The sequence below is a fragment of the Poecilia formosa genome, unplaced genomic scaffold (genome assembly GCF_000485575.1).
Source record: "Poecilia formosa unplaced genomic scaffold, Poecilia_formosa-5.1.2 Scaffold197, whole genome shotgun sequence".
Taxonomy (NCBI): Eukaryota; Metazoa; Chordata; class Actinopteri; order Cyprinodontiformes; family Poeciliidae; genus Poecilia; species Poecilia formosa.
Window position 1 is genome coordinate 627,903 of NW_006800136.1, and position 15,978 is coordinate 643,880.

Here is a 15,978-nt window from a genome sequence, read left to right on the forward strand (position 1 = left end):
ACCTGAAAGATTCTGGTCATTGGTTGATTTAATGATCCTGTCACTTTGCTCATTAGTTTGATCAGTCATTAGTAGCTACAAATGTCAGTAAATGCTCTACATGCCTCGAAGAAAAAAGTAAAACTCAAAACAAAACAGAAATCCTGACTCTGTTATGCACTTATATAAAAAAATAAACACTTTTTAATTTGCAAATATTGAAGTCATGGAAACATGCTTGTTCTCACTACTGGTTGTAGCTGTGCTCCGGGGATCATGGCGTTGGCGAGCTGCATCTGTTGGGCCAACATGGCCATGTTTTTCTGCTGAATTAGGTTGTTCCTTCCGTTGATCTCCAGCTGTGTCTTTAGGTGCGGAGGAGGGTGCAGGTACTTGCAGTTCTCCCTGGAACAGCGTCCCTGGTTAGGTGGGAGAGAGAGGAACGAGGTATGAGAAAAAGAGGGAGGAGGAGGAGGGGCGAGGAGGATGAAGACAAATGTATGGCTGACTGGAAAACTGTCGTCTAATTGCGGCTAAATATCACAAGGAAAGACCCTTGACTCAAGCTGATGCAACACTTTAACAGAGATTTTAAGCTAAGTTATCCTTAGGAAGCAAATCGGGGCTGTCTTCTTCTGTGTGTGTGTGTGTGTGTGGCTTTTCTTTTACAAAGATAACTGGCCTGAATTAGCTCTTTTTCTGTTTTGTCTATGAGAATAAAAAAGTGTCTTCGGGTGATTTCATAGATCCTTCTTGCTTATATTTTGTTTTTTTTTTTGTTTTTTTTGCTGTAATAAGATGATTCAAAGCCAAACTAGACATAATGAAATATGCCAACATAGAAAAATCAGGTGATTTATTTTTTTTTTAATTAAGAGTTTTCAAAATTATCAATTGTTTTACTCTTTCAGCTTTCATCATTAGCTGAAATGGAGGGAAAATAGGTGAAGAGGTTCACATAGATAAATGTTAGAGATTTCTATTAAACATTTTTGCCTTTTCTTAAGTTGCAGCCAGAATTCTCAATCTGTTTTACTGATTTAATGTGATCAGAACAAAGTAAAGAATAATTATGAAGTGGAAAGAAAATGATACTTTGCTTTCTTTATTTTTTTTTTCACTACTAAAGAGACCTAAAAGCGTGCTGAGCGTTTAAATTCGGCCAATACTTTTTGGAATAGCGTTTAGGTGCAATTTCAGCTACAAGTCCATGGTAGTATTTTGCACATCAGTCACTGGAAAGCAACTCAGGCTCAGTCAGACAGAGAGCATCCGTGAACAGCTATTTTCTGCTCTGGTTACATATTCTCAGTCAGATTAGGTTCTGAGGATTATCTGACGCATGAATATGTTTGATTGAAATTATTACATTGGAGCTGTGTGAGTATGTTTAGCATTGTGGTCCTGCCCTGTACTTAGCTCCATCCATCTTCCCATCAACTCTCTGTTGTTGCTAAAGAAAGACATCCCTGTAGCATGGGATTGCTACTATTATGTTACACTGAAAAGACGCTCTGCTCAGGCTGATGAAGTCTTAGTTTTCCACCACAAAGCACTTTGTGTGCAGCCCAGAAAGTTTAACTTTCATTTCATGTGATCAAAACTCATTCCTCTAGATGTTTGATGTGTCCCCTACATTGAGTTATTGCAAATTTTAAATTGATGTCAAATAACTTTCAGGTTTTTGATTTTCCACTTCTCCATAAAGACGAAGTCAGTGGTGAGTGCAACCTGTCAACAGATTGTCCCACCTAGACAACAGGCCACGTTTCCTCATTTAATTTAAAAACAAAAGTAAGGGAAGTTAATACAAAAGCATTCTTCACGGTTCAGATGTTTATAAGTAAACAGTTTTTGAAGTTTAAAGAAGAGGTGGTGGTGGTCCATAATGTATGGACTTAAAATTTGAAGGTAATATTTGATAATGGTAAAAGACACAAAACAAAAACTATTTATTACTTCTCTTTTAGGCAACTGTATGGCGGTCGCAGTGTGACAACAATCATGGCCTCACAAACACAAACACTGCTCTTGGTAAACATTTGTAATATGCTTTTTTAGGACACTAGTCACATAATGAAGTGTGATACTGCACTTAGGCATTTATTAATATGAATAATAACTCATATTATTATTAATTATAATATTGTTCGGACAATCCTGGACAATTGTCGGGATTGTCCGTATTGTCAATTCCGACAATACGGATTTCAAACGTTGTCATGATAAATTTTTTTATCATGACGTTAAATCAGAATTCTTATCATAATAAGAAATGTATCATGATAAATGTCAAACGATGCAATAAATGCCCACCCCTACATTAAAAGCATTTCACCAAAAGTTAACCAGGCTGCCAAATGTTATGCACATCAAACAAAAGTTGTGTTTGTGGTTTGTGCTGAAAAATCTTTGTTTGGGCCTCCATAATTTTAAAGATAGGGTAAGTTTAAAAGAAAAAAGAAATGTCTCCGGTGTATTGTTTTTCTTCTACTTAGGAAATATGTGCTACCTAAGTCGGTACCGATAACATACCAATAAAATGCCAATAAAATACACGAGTTTCTAATCGTAAAATGCGATGGGTAGAAGAATCAAACAGAGTAGAAAACACTGAAAGACAGCGAACCGCCACTTTGATTCAGTTCTGCCTCTTTGGCTTAAATCAAAAGAAAAAGTATTGTTGTAATATCACGTCCTAATCCCCCTTTATCACCCTTGAGACTGCTGGATGTGTAGCAAAAGCTCCATAAGCGACTATTGATTGCCTCCTGAATTAACCAAATGAGTTATGTGTCAATATTTGAGATCATTGAGGAAAAGAACAGGCTGGAGAACTGATGGAGGATCGATACATGATTGAAGCCGTCTGCGAGAGTGGCAAACACAAGCACACATAACAGCAGTCTAATATTATTCCAGTGTCTATAGACAGAGCTGTGTGTGTGTGTGTGTGTGTGTGTGTCTGGGTGCTTGCTGCTGTGGGTGATTATATTCATCCAGCAGCCTAAGGGGACAAGGAGAGAGTGTAATTTACACTCTCATAATGCCGGCTCCTTCAAATACTCCCCCAGATAGCTGTAATATCTTAGATGTCTCCTCCTCTTTTTCTTTTCGTCTCTCTCTCTCTCATATTGTTTCCATCTTTCTGCTTCAATCACTTCAATATTCTGAGCCCGGTGCTGATATTTACTCTCATCATGACTACAGAGCAGAGCAGCTGCAGTGCTGCTGTGATCTGTTCAGGTAAACGTGGAGAAGGCGCACAGCAGAAAGTCCCGCTGCTCTTCTCCTTTCTTCCCTCGGCTACCTCATCAGAATGCGTCGACTAGCCTCTCCTAGCATTACTGAATTTTTTTTCTCTTTTTTTTAAAAGTAAAAGTATTTCAAAGAAAGATCCAGGGGAGGAGTAGGAGAGGGGGGGGAGCGAGCCCTGACAACACTACAGTGCCACCTCTCATGGGGAATTATGAGCCCGCTGCTTTATCTTGGTGAGATTACCTGCTGCTCACTGCGACCAGCTGCAACACCTGCTTTTCACAGCCTAACACATCCACTCTTCCAGCTCCTCTTTTATTCCTGATGCTTCTCCTCTTTCTCACCCCCACCCCTCCTGTTTCATCTCACTCCATGTCTCCCTTATCTGCGCCTCAGATTTCCTCGCGCCGGCTGTTCTGCCTGGCGACAGACTTCGCATTGGAGAGCGGCGGCGTGTTGAGGCGTGTTGGGGGGTACCTCCAACATTTCCATTGGCCGGCGCCGAGACGGGAACGGTACTCCGAGCCTGCCTCCTGGCCTCGAGGCACACATCATCAGAGCTCTGAGTCCGGTTCATCCCCGTGTGTTACTGTGACTATTGATCAGCGGGTAATTGGTTAATGTCTTTTGATTTTCAAAGTACATTCCCTCTGGCAGAATACACTTAAGCATGTCATCTCCTGAGTGTGTTTGTCGGCTGGTATCACTGTTACATAAAGTCTCAGCCATTAAGAGTTTAGCAGGTTTGAAACACTCATTTTATTTAAAGAATCATGATGAGAAATAACTACTCAGGACATGGTGAGCGACGAAGCTCACCAAAAATAAAATAAAAAATACATATAAGTACATATCTGTTTGTCCTTAAATAATAATTTGGGCATGTCCAAATCAAAAGGGAAAGTTTAAGTAAAGTGAATGTCATAAATCATAGCAATAAATAATGAAATTTGAAATTAATTGATCATTTTTATAGTTTCTTTGACACGGAGCACCGTCGCATATTTTAAACAGTAACTGTGGCTTGTAAAGTAAATTGCCCATCTTTCAGATCGAATGCTTTGACTGGAGGCCAGAACACATACATTCATGATGTGATCATTAAATGAGTTAAGCACATGTTTAAGAAAAGCTTTTGCTTTATGTCTTTGACACTTCTGGACTTCCATACTTAAAGGACAATCAAAGGTTCCTTTTTGTAAAGGGAGTTAAGGATCCAGATATTTAATGATAACGTGATCAACGTGAAGTGAAATTGTAATTGTTCTGATTAAATTAATAAATAAAATAAAAAAACAGTTTAATAAAATAAATAAGAATTGTTCTTCCTAAAATTATCTGCATGCAGCACATAATTCAGATATTTGTTTAATCGCAATCCGTTTGTAAAAATTGTTAAATAATTTTAACTGATGTTGAAGAGGTGCAGCTGCCTTTAAATTAAAAACTTAACGATGACAAAAGTATAATATCTGCACAAATACAGTTGTTAATCTACACTATCACAGCAGCTGACTCTTTAGCTCTTCTAAAAAACAGTTTGAAAGGCTCCTTTAGTTTTAGATTTGAGGAAACATCATCCATCCATCCATCCATCCATCCATCCATCCATCCATCCATCCATCCATCCATCCATCCATCCATCCATCCATCCATCCATCCATCCAGTTACAAAAGAAACACACCCAGTTTCAAAACACAGATATTTTTCTTCCACACAATCCTCAGTTCATTCTGGGTGACCTCAGCCACTCTAAGATCAAAAAGTAAAATCCCTGCAGGGCAAAGGTCAGCAACTCCAGTCCTCAAGTGCCACCATCCTGGATTCCTGCTCCAACACACCTGAATCAAAAGGCAAAATTCTTTACTTGGCATGTGTTGAAGAAGATTTTAGGTTTTAATATTTTAGGAAAATTCTCTGGCTCTATCTTCCTCTCACGGATCCCAGGTTTTCCGGGCGGGCCAAAGTGAAGCCACACAGAAAACAACAATGAGTGTTGACGTCACAGAATTACAGAGTTTAATCCAATATAAGACAACGTATGAAATTACAACAGAAACTGCAGAACAACAGAGACATACATTCATGTACCTGAGACAAATGGAAAAGAAGAAGAAGGAAAGAAAAAGAAAAGCAAAGACGTGCAAAGACGTCTTTGGAGAATTGCAAGAGCAAATCTGATTTGTTACTCCTGTGTAGAAAGTTTTATAGTAAAGGCGTATTCTTGTCTTTTAATTTATTCAAATAAGGCGTATCTTTGCTCATCCAACCAGGAGCTATCTCTGACCCTCTCTAGTTAGAAACTCCCTGCAATTTGTTTCCAAGATCGAAGGCCATTTGTCCCCTTTGTCTAAACCAAGTGGAAGCAGAGACTCTCTACTGGCCTTTTCACATGATCAGTGTGAAAACTGAAACTTCTCCTGATTGTTTCCCACACTGACAAAGGGCAGTTCAAAAAGATCTTAGCAAACAATCTGCTGTAACTACAGGTAAAATAAAGGTCAATAGGGCAGAATAAGTTATTAATCTGAAAATTATAATTAGGCTATTTCAATCAAGACATGTTAAGTTTTAAAACTAGCATATTCTAAATTTATTTTCTTAACACATGTCAGCAGGTTTTGCAAAGGCCTGGTCGTTAACTGTTCATTTTGTTCAGGTATGTTGGAGCAGGGATGCAACTAAAACTGGAGGACAGGAGCTGCTGACCTCTGATCCTGGGGCCCTTTTCCAGTATAAAGCAGGAATCGTGGCCAGATACACCAACCACCTCAGCTGACTCTTTTCACTATAGAAGAGCAGTAGCTCCACTTGAAACTGAGGATTCACATCTACTTACCATATGTAAATGTTGGAAAGTTGGAGCAATAAGTTGAGAATTTACGGTTTTGCCTCATCTGTCTCTTTGCTGTTCAACAACTTTAACTTCTACAAAAAAAAAAATGTGTATAAGATTTGGATTTATGAAGCCACAAGATTTCCAGCCTTTCGAGCAGAGAATGATTTATTTATGATAAAATTTAACTTTTTGTCCGCTCAGTTTTACAGAACTTTTCCAGTCTTCTGGTCCCACTGGGCCGCTGAAGTTGTCCCAGTTGATGGCATAAAACATTAAAATAGGCATGTTGGTTTTAATAAATATATATATATTTTAAAATTTAAGTTAAAAACAGTTTCAACTTGTTTTGATTTCTGTTATGCCTTGTCCTTTGGATACTTGACAGTCATTAGAAATGTATGAACAGCTCTGCTAAGCTACATTTCATGGTTTTCCTTGGTTTAACTTGGATTATTGCTTGAATTTGCAGCTCAGAAAATCTGGAATATTTGAATGCCCCTGCAGATTTAACTATTATTTGTGACTGTGCTGCTGTCTGAGCATGCAGTTATGGCAGATGGTAATGCCCAGGCATTTTCCTGTCCCTTCTCTGTCCTTTTCTCCCCCTGTTTAGACAGTGTCAGTGAAGGTTAATGGTGAACCTGTCTGATCCGAAGTCACTGTTCCTCTCAGGTTTGTTAGCTGCCAGACTTTACTTAAGCTGACTCCGTTCTGCCTTCAGCTGTCTGCCTGTTGTCCCGTGACACGCTAATGTGCCAACAGGCCACTTGCAACTGTCTTTCACACATTATCCCGACTGCTCTATCTCCTCGTCGTCTCGTCTTATCACGTTGCCTACTTTCTGTGTGTTTCCTGCTTCAGGTAGGGTCCCTGAAGATGGAGGGAAGCTAAATGAGCGAACTTGTGATTTTTTTTTTTTTTTTTTTAAGCTATTTCCTCATGTCCTTCACAATAAGGTGTTATCCTCCCAGAGCAAGCAACACATGAGATTCAGGTCAAACAATTTAATTTAGAATTAATCTAAAAATGCATTTTTGATGCAATGAGACCTTAAACACTTTCTATAAGAGATTAATTTATTTACACTAATTCTTTGCTTAAGGATGAGCAGCGTTACTTTGCTTATTTAGTTGAAATGTCAGTAAAATAAAAGAACATTTGTAAAAAAATATGTCAAATATAGAAGAAAGAGGTTAAAAATGCAATTTTTATATCAAATTCCAATCTAGATGACCTGACAAATTTCTATTTTACTTCAAGGTTTAAAGTTTATCTCTTAATATTAAAAATAAATCTTGATTTTTCAGTAAAGAAGATGTAAAATTACGTCAATGGCATTAAAATTAACCAAGTGTCTCAATGTTAAGGTGTTCTTATAAGTATCTAGGTTCTTCTGAATGTCACCTGGATAATTGCTTTTGTTTTTGGAAGTTTAGGAAAAAAGCATGTAGAAGGAGGACGTACAAATTAAAAAAAACAAAAAAAAAAAAACGTCCAACCAGAACCAGAACAAGCAACTGAAAACAGTATCATGGTGCAGCCATTGTAAAAACCCTCACATGTTAATGTAAACACGAATCTAAACCGATGAGTGCTGAAGGGAATACTGAAGAACAAAGTCGACACTGTGACCCCTTTTTGCACTATATTATCCCCGCCTGAAAGACAAAGTATTTCTAAAATTACAATAAATGGAATTTTTACATCAGCGCTACATGAAATGACCGTGCAAATTGAAAGCGGGTACTCCAGTTAACACCACATTTCTACTCGCTGTCTGCAGTCTCTCTCAGCCCTACGGAGTGCAAGAAACCTGTTAACTTTGACAGCCCTATTTTAAAGTCCTATTATCCAATAAAACATCACCCTTGGTGAAGTTGCAATTACACGCAACAATCTGGTACAAGGTCTGCACGACAAAGGGTAAATGTTGTCATCTGACAGCGGGCTGGAGGCTATGTGCTCACGTTCATGTTCAAGTCATTTTATTGTAATAAGAAAGCTTGTTTGGGTTGATGTTGACGCCCAAATATTTCACGCTCTAAACATGCCAACAATTTCATACAGGTATCCGTCTGCTGCTCAGAACATTTTGGCAAATATGGCAAAATCGCACAAAATTTTCCAAATTTTACAGCCGGAGTCTTCAGCAGTAATAGTGGTCACATCATGCAAAATCCACTTTTTTTAAGAGTGCTTAAATACATTTTGTGATATACTTTGAGTCTCAAAGAGTGCAGAGAAGTTATTAGTTTCTTCCACTGCTAGATAATTCTGTTTGGGTTGCTTTTTTTTACTTTTCTTTTTGTATCTGCTCAGTTTATTTATTTTTTTATTTTTTTCTTCTTTTTTTGCTGCTTTGTTAAGCGGTGTCACGGACTTCTGGCTAACAAATTTTGCAAATATGCCAATTTTATTTCTCATAGCAATTTTGCAGGTCAAGTTCAAGGACGCTGAAGCTACAAGTGGTTAAGTCAAAATGTCTGGCTGTTTGGTGTATTGATCCACACAATTTATGACGCAGTCCCCCAGCATCAGAACCTGGTTCAATTATATTTTTCTTGGAAATGTACCCACATCGGTGAAGCGCTTCAAGGATGAGCAATCTCTACCAGTATCTAGAAGGACTTGAAATAACAATTTAGACATGACTAAATGTCCTGGCCATTGCTTCAATAGTGTTTTCTGCTTATATCAGTGCATTGTACCCTTTTTTAGTTCCTTGAGGACATAATCATGTTGTGTGTTTTGAATACTATTACTACATAAATAGTTTGGCCTTGTTTTTTTTGTTGTTTTTTTTTTTGCAGTTTTGGTCACACAATCAAAATGCATTCATAGCATTCTTGGCGCTAGAGTTAGCTAACTTTCTAGCCAGGTTGAAGCCTTGTTTGCAGAACGTGTTCATGATTGACAATGAAATCTTTAGAAAGGTCTAAACTTAATTCACAAGTAGATGTCTTGTGAGATGTCATTGCCCTCAGATAAGATCAAGATTTATTTAAATGATAACATCAATCTGTCCCTGCATGACATACATATTCACAATCTCATGAGTAAGAAAAAGTTTATGCTAAAACAGAAAAAGCAAATCCCCTTAAAATGAACGGACGCCAAATTGTAAATAAGTAAAAGTGATTGAAAAAAAAACAGTTAGTGACTAAAGCAAAACCCATAATAATGCTCAAGAGATTTTTTGGGGGGGGGGGGGAGAATCACCAGAATAAAAAAAATGGTACCTCAAAATCTTTAGACAATACTACAGGTCTGTTCATCTGCATGATGATCACTTGTGTTATCAAAATCCGCTCTGAGGCTGTGTTACTTTTCACTTCTTTTATCTGTAAAAATTACAACTAGAAAAAAAAAAACACAACAAAACCTGCAGCAGAATTTCTCTTGTGAGCTAAAAACAGAGGCAAAGTCAAGAGCACCAGTGTTCAAACCAAAAACATCCTGAGCTTTAAAGACAGAAAGCCAGCAGGAGGCAGACAGAAACACAAACGCCCAACGTGTTTCTCCTATTGGTATTAATCAAAGGCCGTCTGTGCAGGTGGTTTCAGCACCGACTCTGAAGGTGCACCATTCAAAGGGTTGAGCGGCACGCTGCTTTCCAGTGCGTCCGCTGGGCTTAATCGCCTGCTGATGCAAAATGATCTTTTTAATCTACCCAAGCAAAATTACTAATTCTGACTAAAACTACAAAATCCAACTCCTCTGATCTTTCCTGCCTTCTCCCCCCCTCCCGCCCTTTTCCACTCCCTTCTGTCTGAGCTGGCTGCTGCCACACCGTCAACACCGTGACCAGTGTGACAACTGTGGAGCTCAAGTCTGGACATCCCAAGCCCTTGTGCATTATTAATTCTCTTTCAGCAGCTCTGCCTCCGCCCTGCTCCCAAAGACAACCTTCAATCAACTAAGAGCTGTCTGGATAAAGGCTGTGACGAGAATACCGAGCATAGATTTGAGCACACATATACTCTCACACACACACACACACACACACGCTGGCACAGTGATTTCCTAACTAAAGGTTCCTGTTGGCAAGCATACGTCAGACAAATTATGACATCAGACACGGCACAAAGACGAGCCTGTCTGAGGACGGCGAGTACTGCCAGACACTCATACACACGCAGACTAATAGAGAGACTATATTTTTATTAGTAATACACTCCAGCCTTCATGCAGCGGCTAATCACACAGTGTATTAGAGAGCAGATCTGGCCATAAACAGCTTTTTCTCGATGGCTTCTTCTTCTTTGTCTCTCTTTGTGTGCTAATACGAGGTGTCCATATAAGTCTCATTATCTCCTTCCAATCGTTTATCAAATCTGGAACACCCCTGGTGCACCAGTATAATAGCCTGGATCAGTTAATGACCTTAAAAATCTCATTTAAGTGGGCAGAGAGACGCGCCGCTGGGACGACTAAGATAGAACCACGGCCAGAAGAATCACGGTGAGCGACCGAAGTGATGCTGTGCGCAAAGCAGAAGCTGTCTGGCATGAAACAGCGGACGGGTTCACAGACGGACGCCGCTCCAGACAGTAAATCCACTACGTGTCGCAAATGACACACAGTCTGAGAAAAGCTTTTAGCTATAGTGCTCAATTAGCAAAAAAGACCAATTACAGCCCCCAACTGCACCACTTAGCCTGGCAGAGTTAGCATGTTTGGGTTGGGTGCGGGTAGAAAGAAAAAAAATCGTTAGCCCAGGAAGCTAATGATGGGGCAAAATCATTAACCATAATGGCTAATGACATCACTCTGATATAGTGGAGCTGAACTGTTCTAGATTTCTGATCCAGCTTTGGAACGCTATTGCAGCTCATCTCTTTTGGTCTTTTTCTCCTAAACTCTTTATAGCGATATCGCAAAGTCCAAGTCATGACTTAAGTTTTTAAAGTCAAGCTCAAGTCAAGTCTAATGTCTACAAAAAAATGGCAAATTCAAATCAGGACTTAAGTTTTTAAAGGACAAATCTGAGCCAGGACTGAAGTCTTTAAGGGTAGCTCCAAATCCAGTGTCCAATCTTCTCAAGTTCCCATTAAGCAAAGCTTCAGGTTTTGAGAGAGCGAGCCCAAGTAAAGTCTAAACGCTTTAGGGGGAAACTTTGAATCTTGTCTCAAGATTCAACTTTATAAGGGCAATGTTAAAGGCTCCCACATACTTCATCCAAAGCAGTTGGCGAGTGGTCATGTGGTTGCAGACCGTCTGTCTTTCACACAACCACCAGGGGGACACCCCTCCCACTTCAGCACACGTCACAGCCATTAACAGGCTCCATCATCTGCTTTGCTTTAGCGAAACATTCACAGAGAGAGCGACACACCTTTCTGCAGACAGGCTCCTCTGTGGACAACGACGTCACAATTCCCATCCAAAGGTTTTTAGGTGCTGGACAGTCTTGTTATTGTAGCAGTTATTTAGTGAATAATCTTGTAATTTGCAGATGCCCGTTGTTGTCCGATATGGAACGTGCTGGAACTGAACTTATCGGAAATGTCACAGCTGAAGTAAAGGCCCGCATTCTCTGGGGAAATAATGTTAACTGCACTGATTATGAACCTACGGTGGCGACGACTTAAAATGTCGACGTTTGTAATAACGTTGTCTTTGCTTCCAAACAAATTGTAAACAAAAGATTAACTTCAGTCTTGCCTCACAGCAGCTTCTCACCCATGGAACAATAGTCCACACAACTCCTTAAGGACACAAATAAACGAATAAATGAATTTTCATTTATTCATTTCAGTTTATTATGGAAAATAAGGAATTTTTTTTTTCTCAAAACGACTCAATTGGATTCAAGTGACTCCTCATAGACGTTCAAAGACACTTCTATCAATTGCAATAGAAACGCCACCACTCTAAAACATCTTCCTTTAATGTTTAGGAATGCTATCCTAACAACCCTATTATAAACTGGTCCTAGTTTTTTTTTCTGTGCATGTTAACTCCTTCTGGCCTGCAAGAAAATGTATGTAACATATTGATGTGCAACTCGACTAACTTACAAATACGACAAGCCTGCATGTGTAATTAAGTCAGCTGATTGAAATTAACTGTAGCAGTTCAGGAGTATCTCCATCAGCAGTACATTTAGACTGTAATTATGTTTGAGTGAACCGAGGCAGCCGTTCATCTCAAAATCCTAGTGGTAATGCTGAGATGAAGATTATATGCTGTGTGAACAGCAGCAAATATTGACAGAAACAATATTCTGCTTGAAGTAACAACTCACAGTTTACTGGCAGCTTTCTCTCTCACACACACGATTCTAATTCGTCACACCTGTTTTGTATACAGTTGTTTTCTTCCTCAGCACTTCAGCGATGAGTCATGGGCTAAAGCATCAGGACGAGCCAATAGGACAAAACCAGAACAGACCACCAAAGCAGATCACCTCAACATATTGGTTGTGACTAGAAATTTTGTCCATTAAGGTTATGAAGAGAATCGGTGGCAAAAAGAAACCCTAACCGCCTTTCGTCTGAACTGACAGGCCTAATTCAAAGTAGACACACAGGTTTGTTTTCTGGTTGTACAGAGATGAATTGTGGAAAAGCTCGAGTGTTACGGACACCATTTCTAGGCGCTGCATATTGCGCCTGGTGAGGCAAGATATTTTTATGAGTTGCCACATATTTCCCCTGGTTTGTTGGTGGACTTTTACCTTCAGCTCACCAGCTGAAACTAATTAATCCAACGACCAGGTCTTCTCCTGCTTCCTAGAATCCACATGGATCTGTGTCCTCTCACTTCATCACGTCTCATCACAACTGACAGAAGTTGATTTGAAAGTAAACTTATGATAGGAGCCATAGACGCATCTGTTGGGTACGGCTTTGTAAACCGTTTGTTTACCAAGGCAGAATCAGATGTGCTCAACGTCCCTCCATCTTGCTACATTTGTACAAGGCTCTAAGCTCCACATGAAGGTAGAAACCGCTGCAGCAGAGCTCCAGGAGACGCGAGTCTCCGATGTAATCTTTTTGGGTTCGGCACAGGACATTAGTTGAACAAACTGGCAGATGATGGAAATGGGCCACATTATGTAGGGCTGCGTATCATGTGATTTTGGGGTCACATGACACCTGAGCCTGAACCAATCAGGATGTGTTGCTGACTGCTTTGAATAGGAATATCCTCGTGGTGAGAAAAGGAAAGATTGAGTCCAATGCCAACGACCTCTTCTCAGGAGCAAGACATATTTTTATTCATTGCTCAATAAACTCCCTGATCTGGCTGTGGTTGCACAGAAATATGCTTTGTTTTCTCTTATGCTTGTAAAATAAAATAAAATGAAAAAAAAAAAAAATCAAGTAAAAAAGCCTCTGCAGTGAGTTTTCCTCTCCAGAGGATGTGGCATGCTTGTAGGTAGTAAGTGCTGTTGTTGGTCTTCTGAGAATGTCACGCTGAGTTGTGCAAGGCAGTCTCTAATTAGCTTTGTCCTCATTAGGTTTACAGCACTATCTTCCCTCAGACGGGGGGGGGGAGGGGGGACACACGCGCGCTTGGTCACACGTTCACAATCACACGTGTAAAAACAGAGAAAGAGCGAGATAGAGAAAGGCCACCCCACAGCCCCCCCCGAGACCTGGCCCTTCTTCTTCTCTCTCGCTTTCAATTAACCTTCCTTCTCCAGCCTCAATCCATTCATCTTTTCTCTTCATCTGTTCTTTGCTCTCAGCCTCACCGTCCCTCTATTCACAATCTTCAAAGTTTACTGCAATTCAGCTTTATCTCTCATTCACCGGGCAGAGGAGACAGCTAGAGAGGAGATCCATTTAAAACCGCCTGGGCGGAAGACGAGTGAATACGCACAAAGGACGCAACGGCTTTGGGGCCTAATTATGACAAACAGCACATTGAAGCATTTATACTGGAGGTGCAGGGGTGTTCATAAGTTTGCATACAGCACACTCATCACTGGTATGAATACCAAGATAATCAGGATTTCCAGGAAGAGTGAGATTTATATGCATGTGGAGCAAAACCTGAAATTAACAGCTGCTCATATAAACAACCAATTCAAATTAACTCTAGTGGCTAAATATCTAGCCAGGATTACACCAGCAGCCCCAGCTCACTAAAGAATGTTTATCTAATATTTCCTGGTTTGGGGTAAGTGCTTGTTTATGCCCCGGTGTGGGTTTAAATGAATTAAAATTTTTGCAACTCATCCCCACTCTCTGAAATTCACTCAGGCTGTTTGCTGTACAATCTTACCATCCTGGAAAAAATGGTTCCACCGTGACGTTAAAAGGGCAAAATTGATGTGACATTCACGGCGATAAAAAATGCATGCAAACGACTGAGCGGCGCTATCGACTTCACAGCCTGCCGAAGATACACTTCTTTCATTTATAACTTATAAACATGCAATTTAATCCCAAAAGTAATACAGAAACATGCTCTGCAGTCACTGTGAAGAAGACCCGAGAGACGGGCCAACAAGACATATTAAACTGTTTGCCTGCATCTCTATTTGAAGATTGTAGATATTCCATGTACAGGGATACAAAATGTGAAGTTGTCCTTGTAAAATGAACAAAAGCCAACAAAGTCTAGCAGCTGCCTTTGATTCGCGTTGTGATCTTTCGTATACAGACAGAAGTGTTTCCAAAGTGAAAACAAAGAATGCTGCTCTCTGTAAACTGTGTTTTTGAAAGCAAACAAACAGTCACAGCTGCTTAGGAGCACAAAAAAACAAAAATAATGTGGGCTCTTTGACATATTGACCTGTGGAGAAATTAGTAGTATCAAATGGCTTATTTATTTCTCAATCCACCCCCCTGGGTGACATGAGTCAGGATCAGATGCCTTTTTGTCAGGGTGCTGGAATGTATCATTAAGTTCTACTTCTGATGAATCACGCGGGTAAGGCAACGATTCGAAAGGCCACACCCTGAAGCTTCCAAGAAACACAGAACAAAATAAAAAGCTAAAGGAGACATCTCCTCTTACATGGACCCATCAACAGAAGCACACACACACACACACACACACACACACACACACACACACACACACACACACACACTGTAATTTTAGTTCAACAAAGGATGTCGCTGTGCTGGCTTCGGCTGCTAATGTCGCTGTCTTGAGGTTGAAGCAGATATGAGGGGATTAGCATTCATTAGTCCATAAAGTAATGGTAAGCCTGGCGCAAACGCATCCAGAACAGTGTAAAGACTAAAGACTCAGAGAGTCACAAGGCAGGAATCTGTGTTATGTTCTGTAGCAGCCAAGACAGACATCCTGTGTGGCTACACCAGATCTTCATTATATGATGAAATTGAGTTTGAGCAAAAAATTTATAATTTGTTAAAATATTAATCTAATTAAATGTCTCCAAACAGTCACATTTCTTACAGCTCTGGGAAATATTAAGAGAGCACTTACAATTATCAGTTGTTCTGATTTTACATTTTATAGGTATATATTTGAGTAAAGGGAACATTGTTCTTTTATTCTATGAACTACTGACAGCATGTCTCCGAAATTCCAAGCAAAACTTTAGTATTTATTTGCAGAAAATGAAAAATGGTCAAAATAACAGAAAAGATGCAGTGCTATCAGACCTTAAATAATGCAAAGAAAATAAGTTCATATTCATTTAGAAACAACAATACTAATGTTTTAACTCAGGACGAGTTCAGAAATCAATATTTGGTGGAATAACCAGGAGATTTTCAATGGAGTTCAGTGCAGTGGACTCTTAATCTTTTCCAGAGCTGTATATAGCACTTTTCAGGACACTCAAAGACACTTTACAATGAAATCAGTCGTTCCTAATCATGCACACATTGACATGCTGATGATTGTAAGTGAATGGGAACTGTACCAAGCAGTGTTGTGGTACTCGAGATCGGTCTTGGTCTCGAGTCCGGTC

At 39.7% G+C, this 15,978-nt stretch overlaps 1 protein-coding gene across 7 annotated transcripts in view; it reads right to left on the reverse strand.

The window, feature by feature from the left end:
• Positions 1–15,978, reverse strand: part of LOC103148065 (muscleblind-like protein 1) — a 73,640-nt gene that overhangs the window by 21,143 nt on the left and 36,519 nt on the right. For all 7 annotated transcript variants that reach the window (XM_016678969.1, XM_007566681.2, XM_016678971.1 and 4 more), the window contains exon 3: positions 228–398. In XM_016678969.1, coding sequence (XP_016534455.1) covers positions 228–398 — 171 coding nt within the window. The remainder of the gene's footprint in view (positions 1–227; positions 399–15,978) is intronic.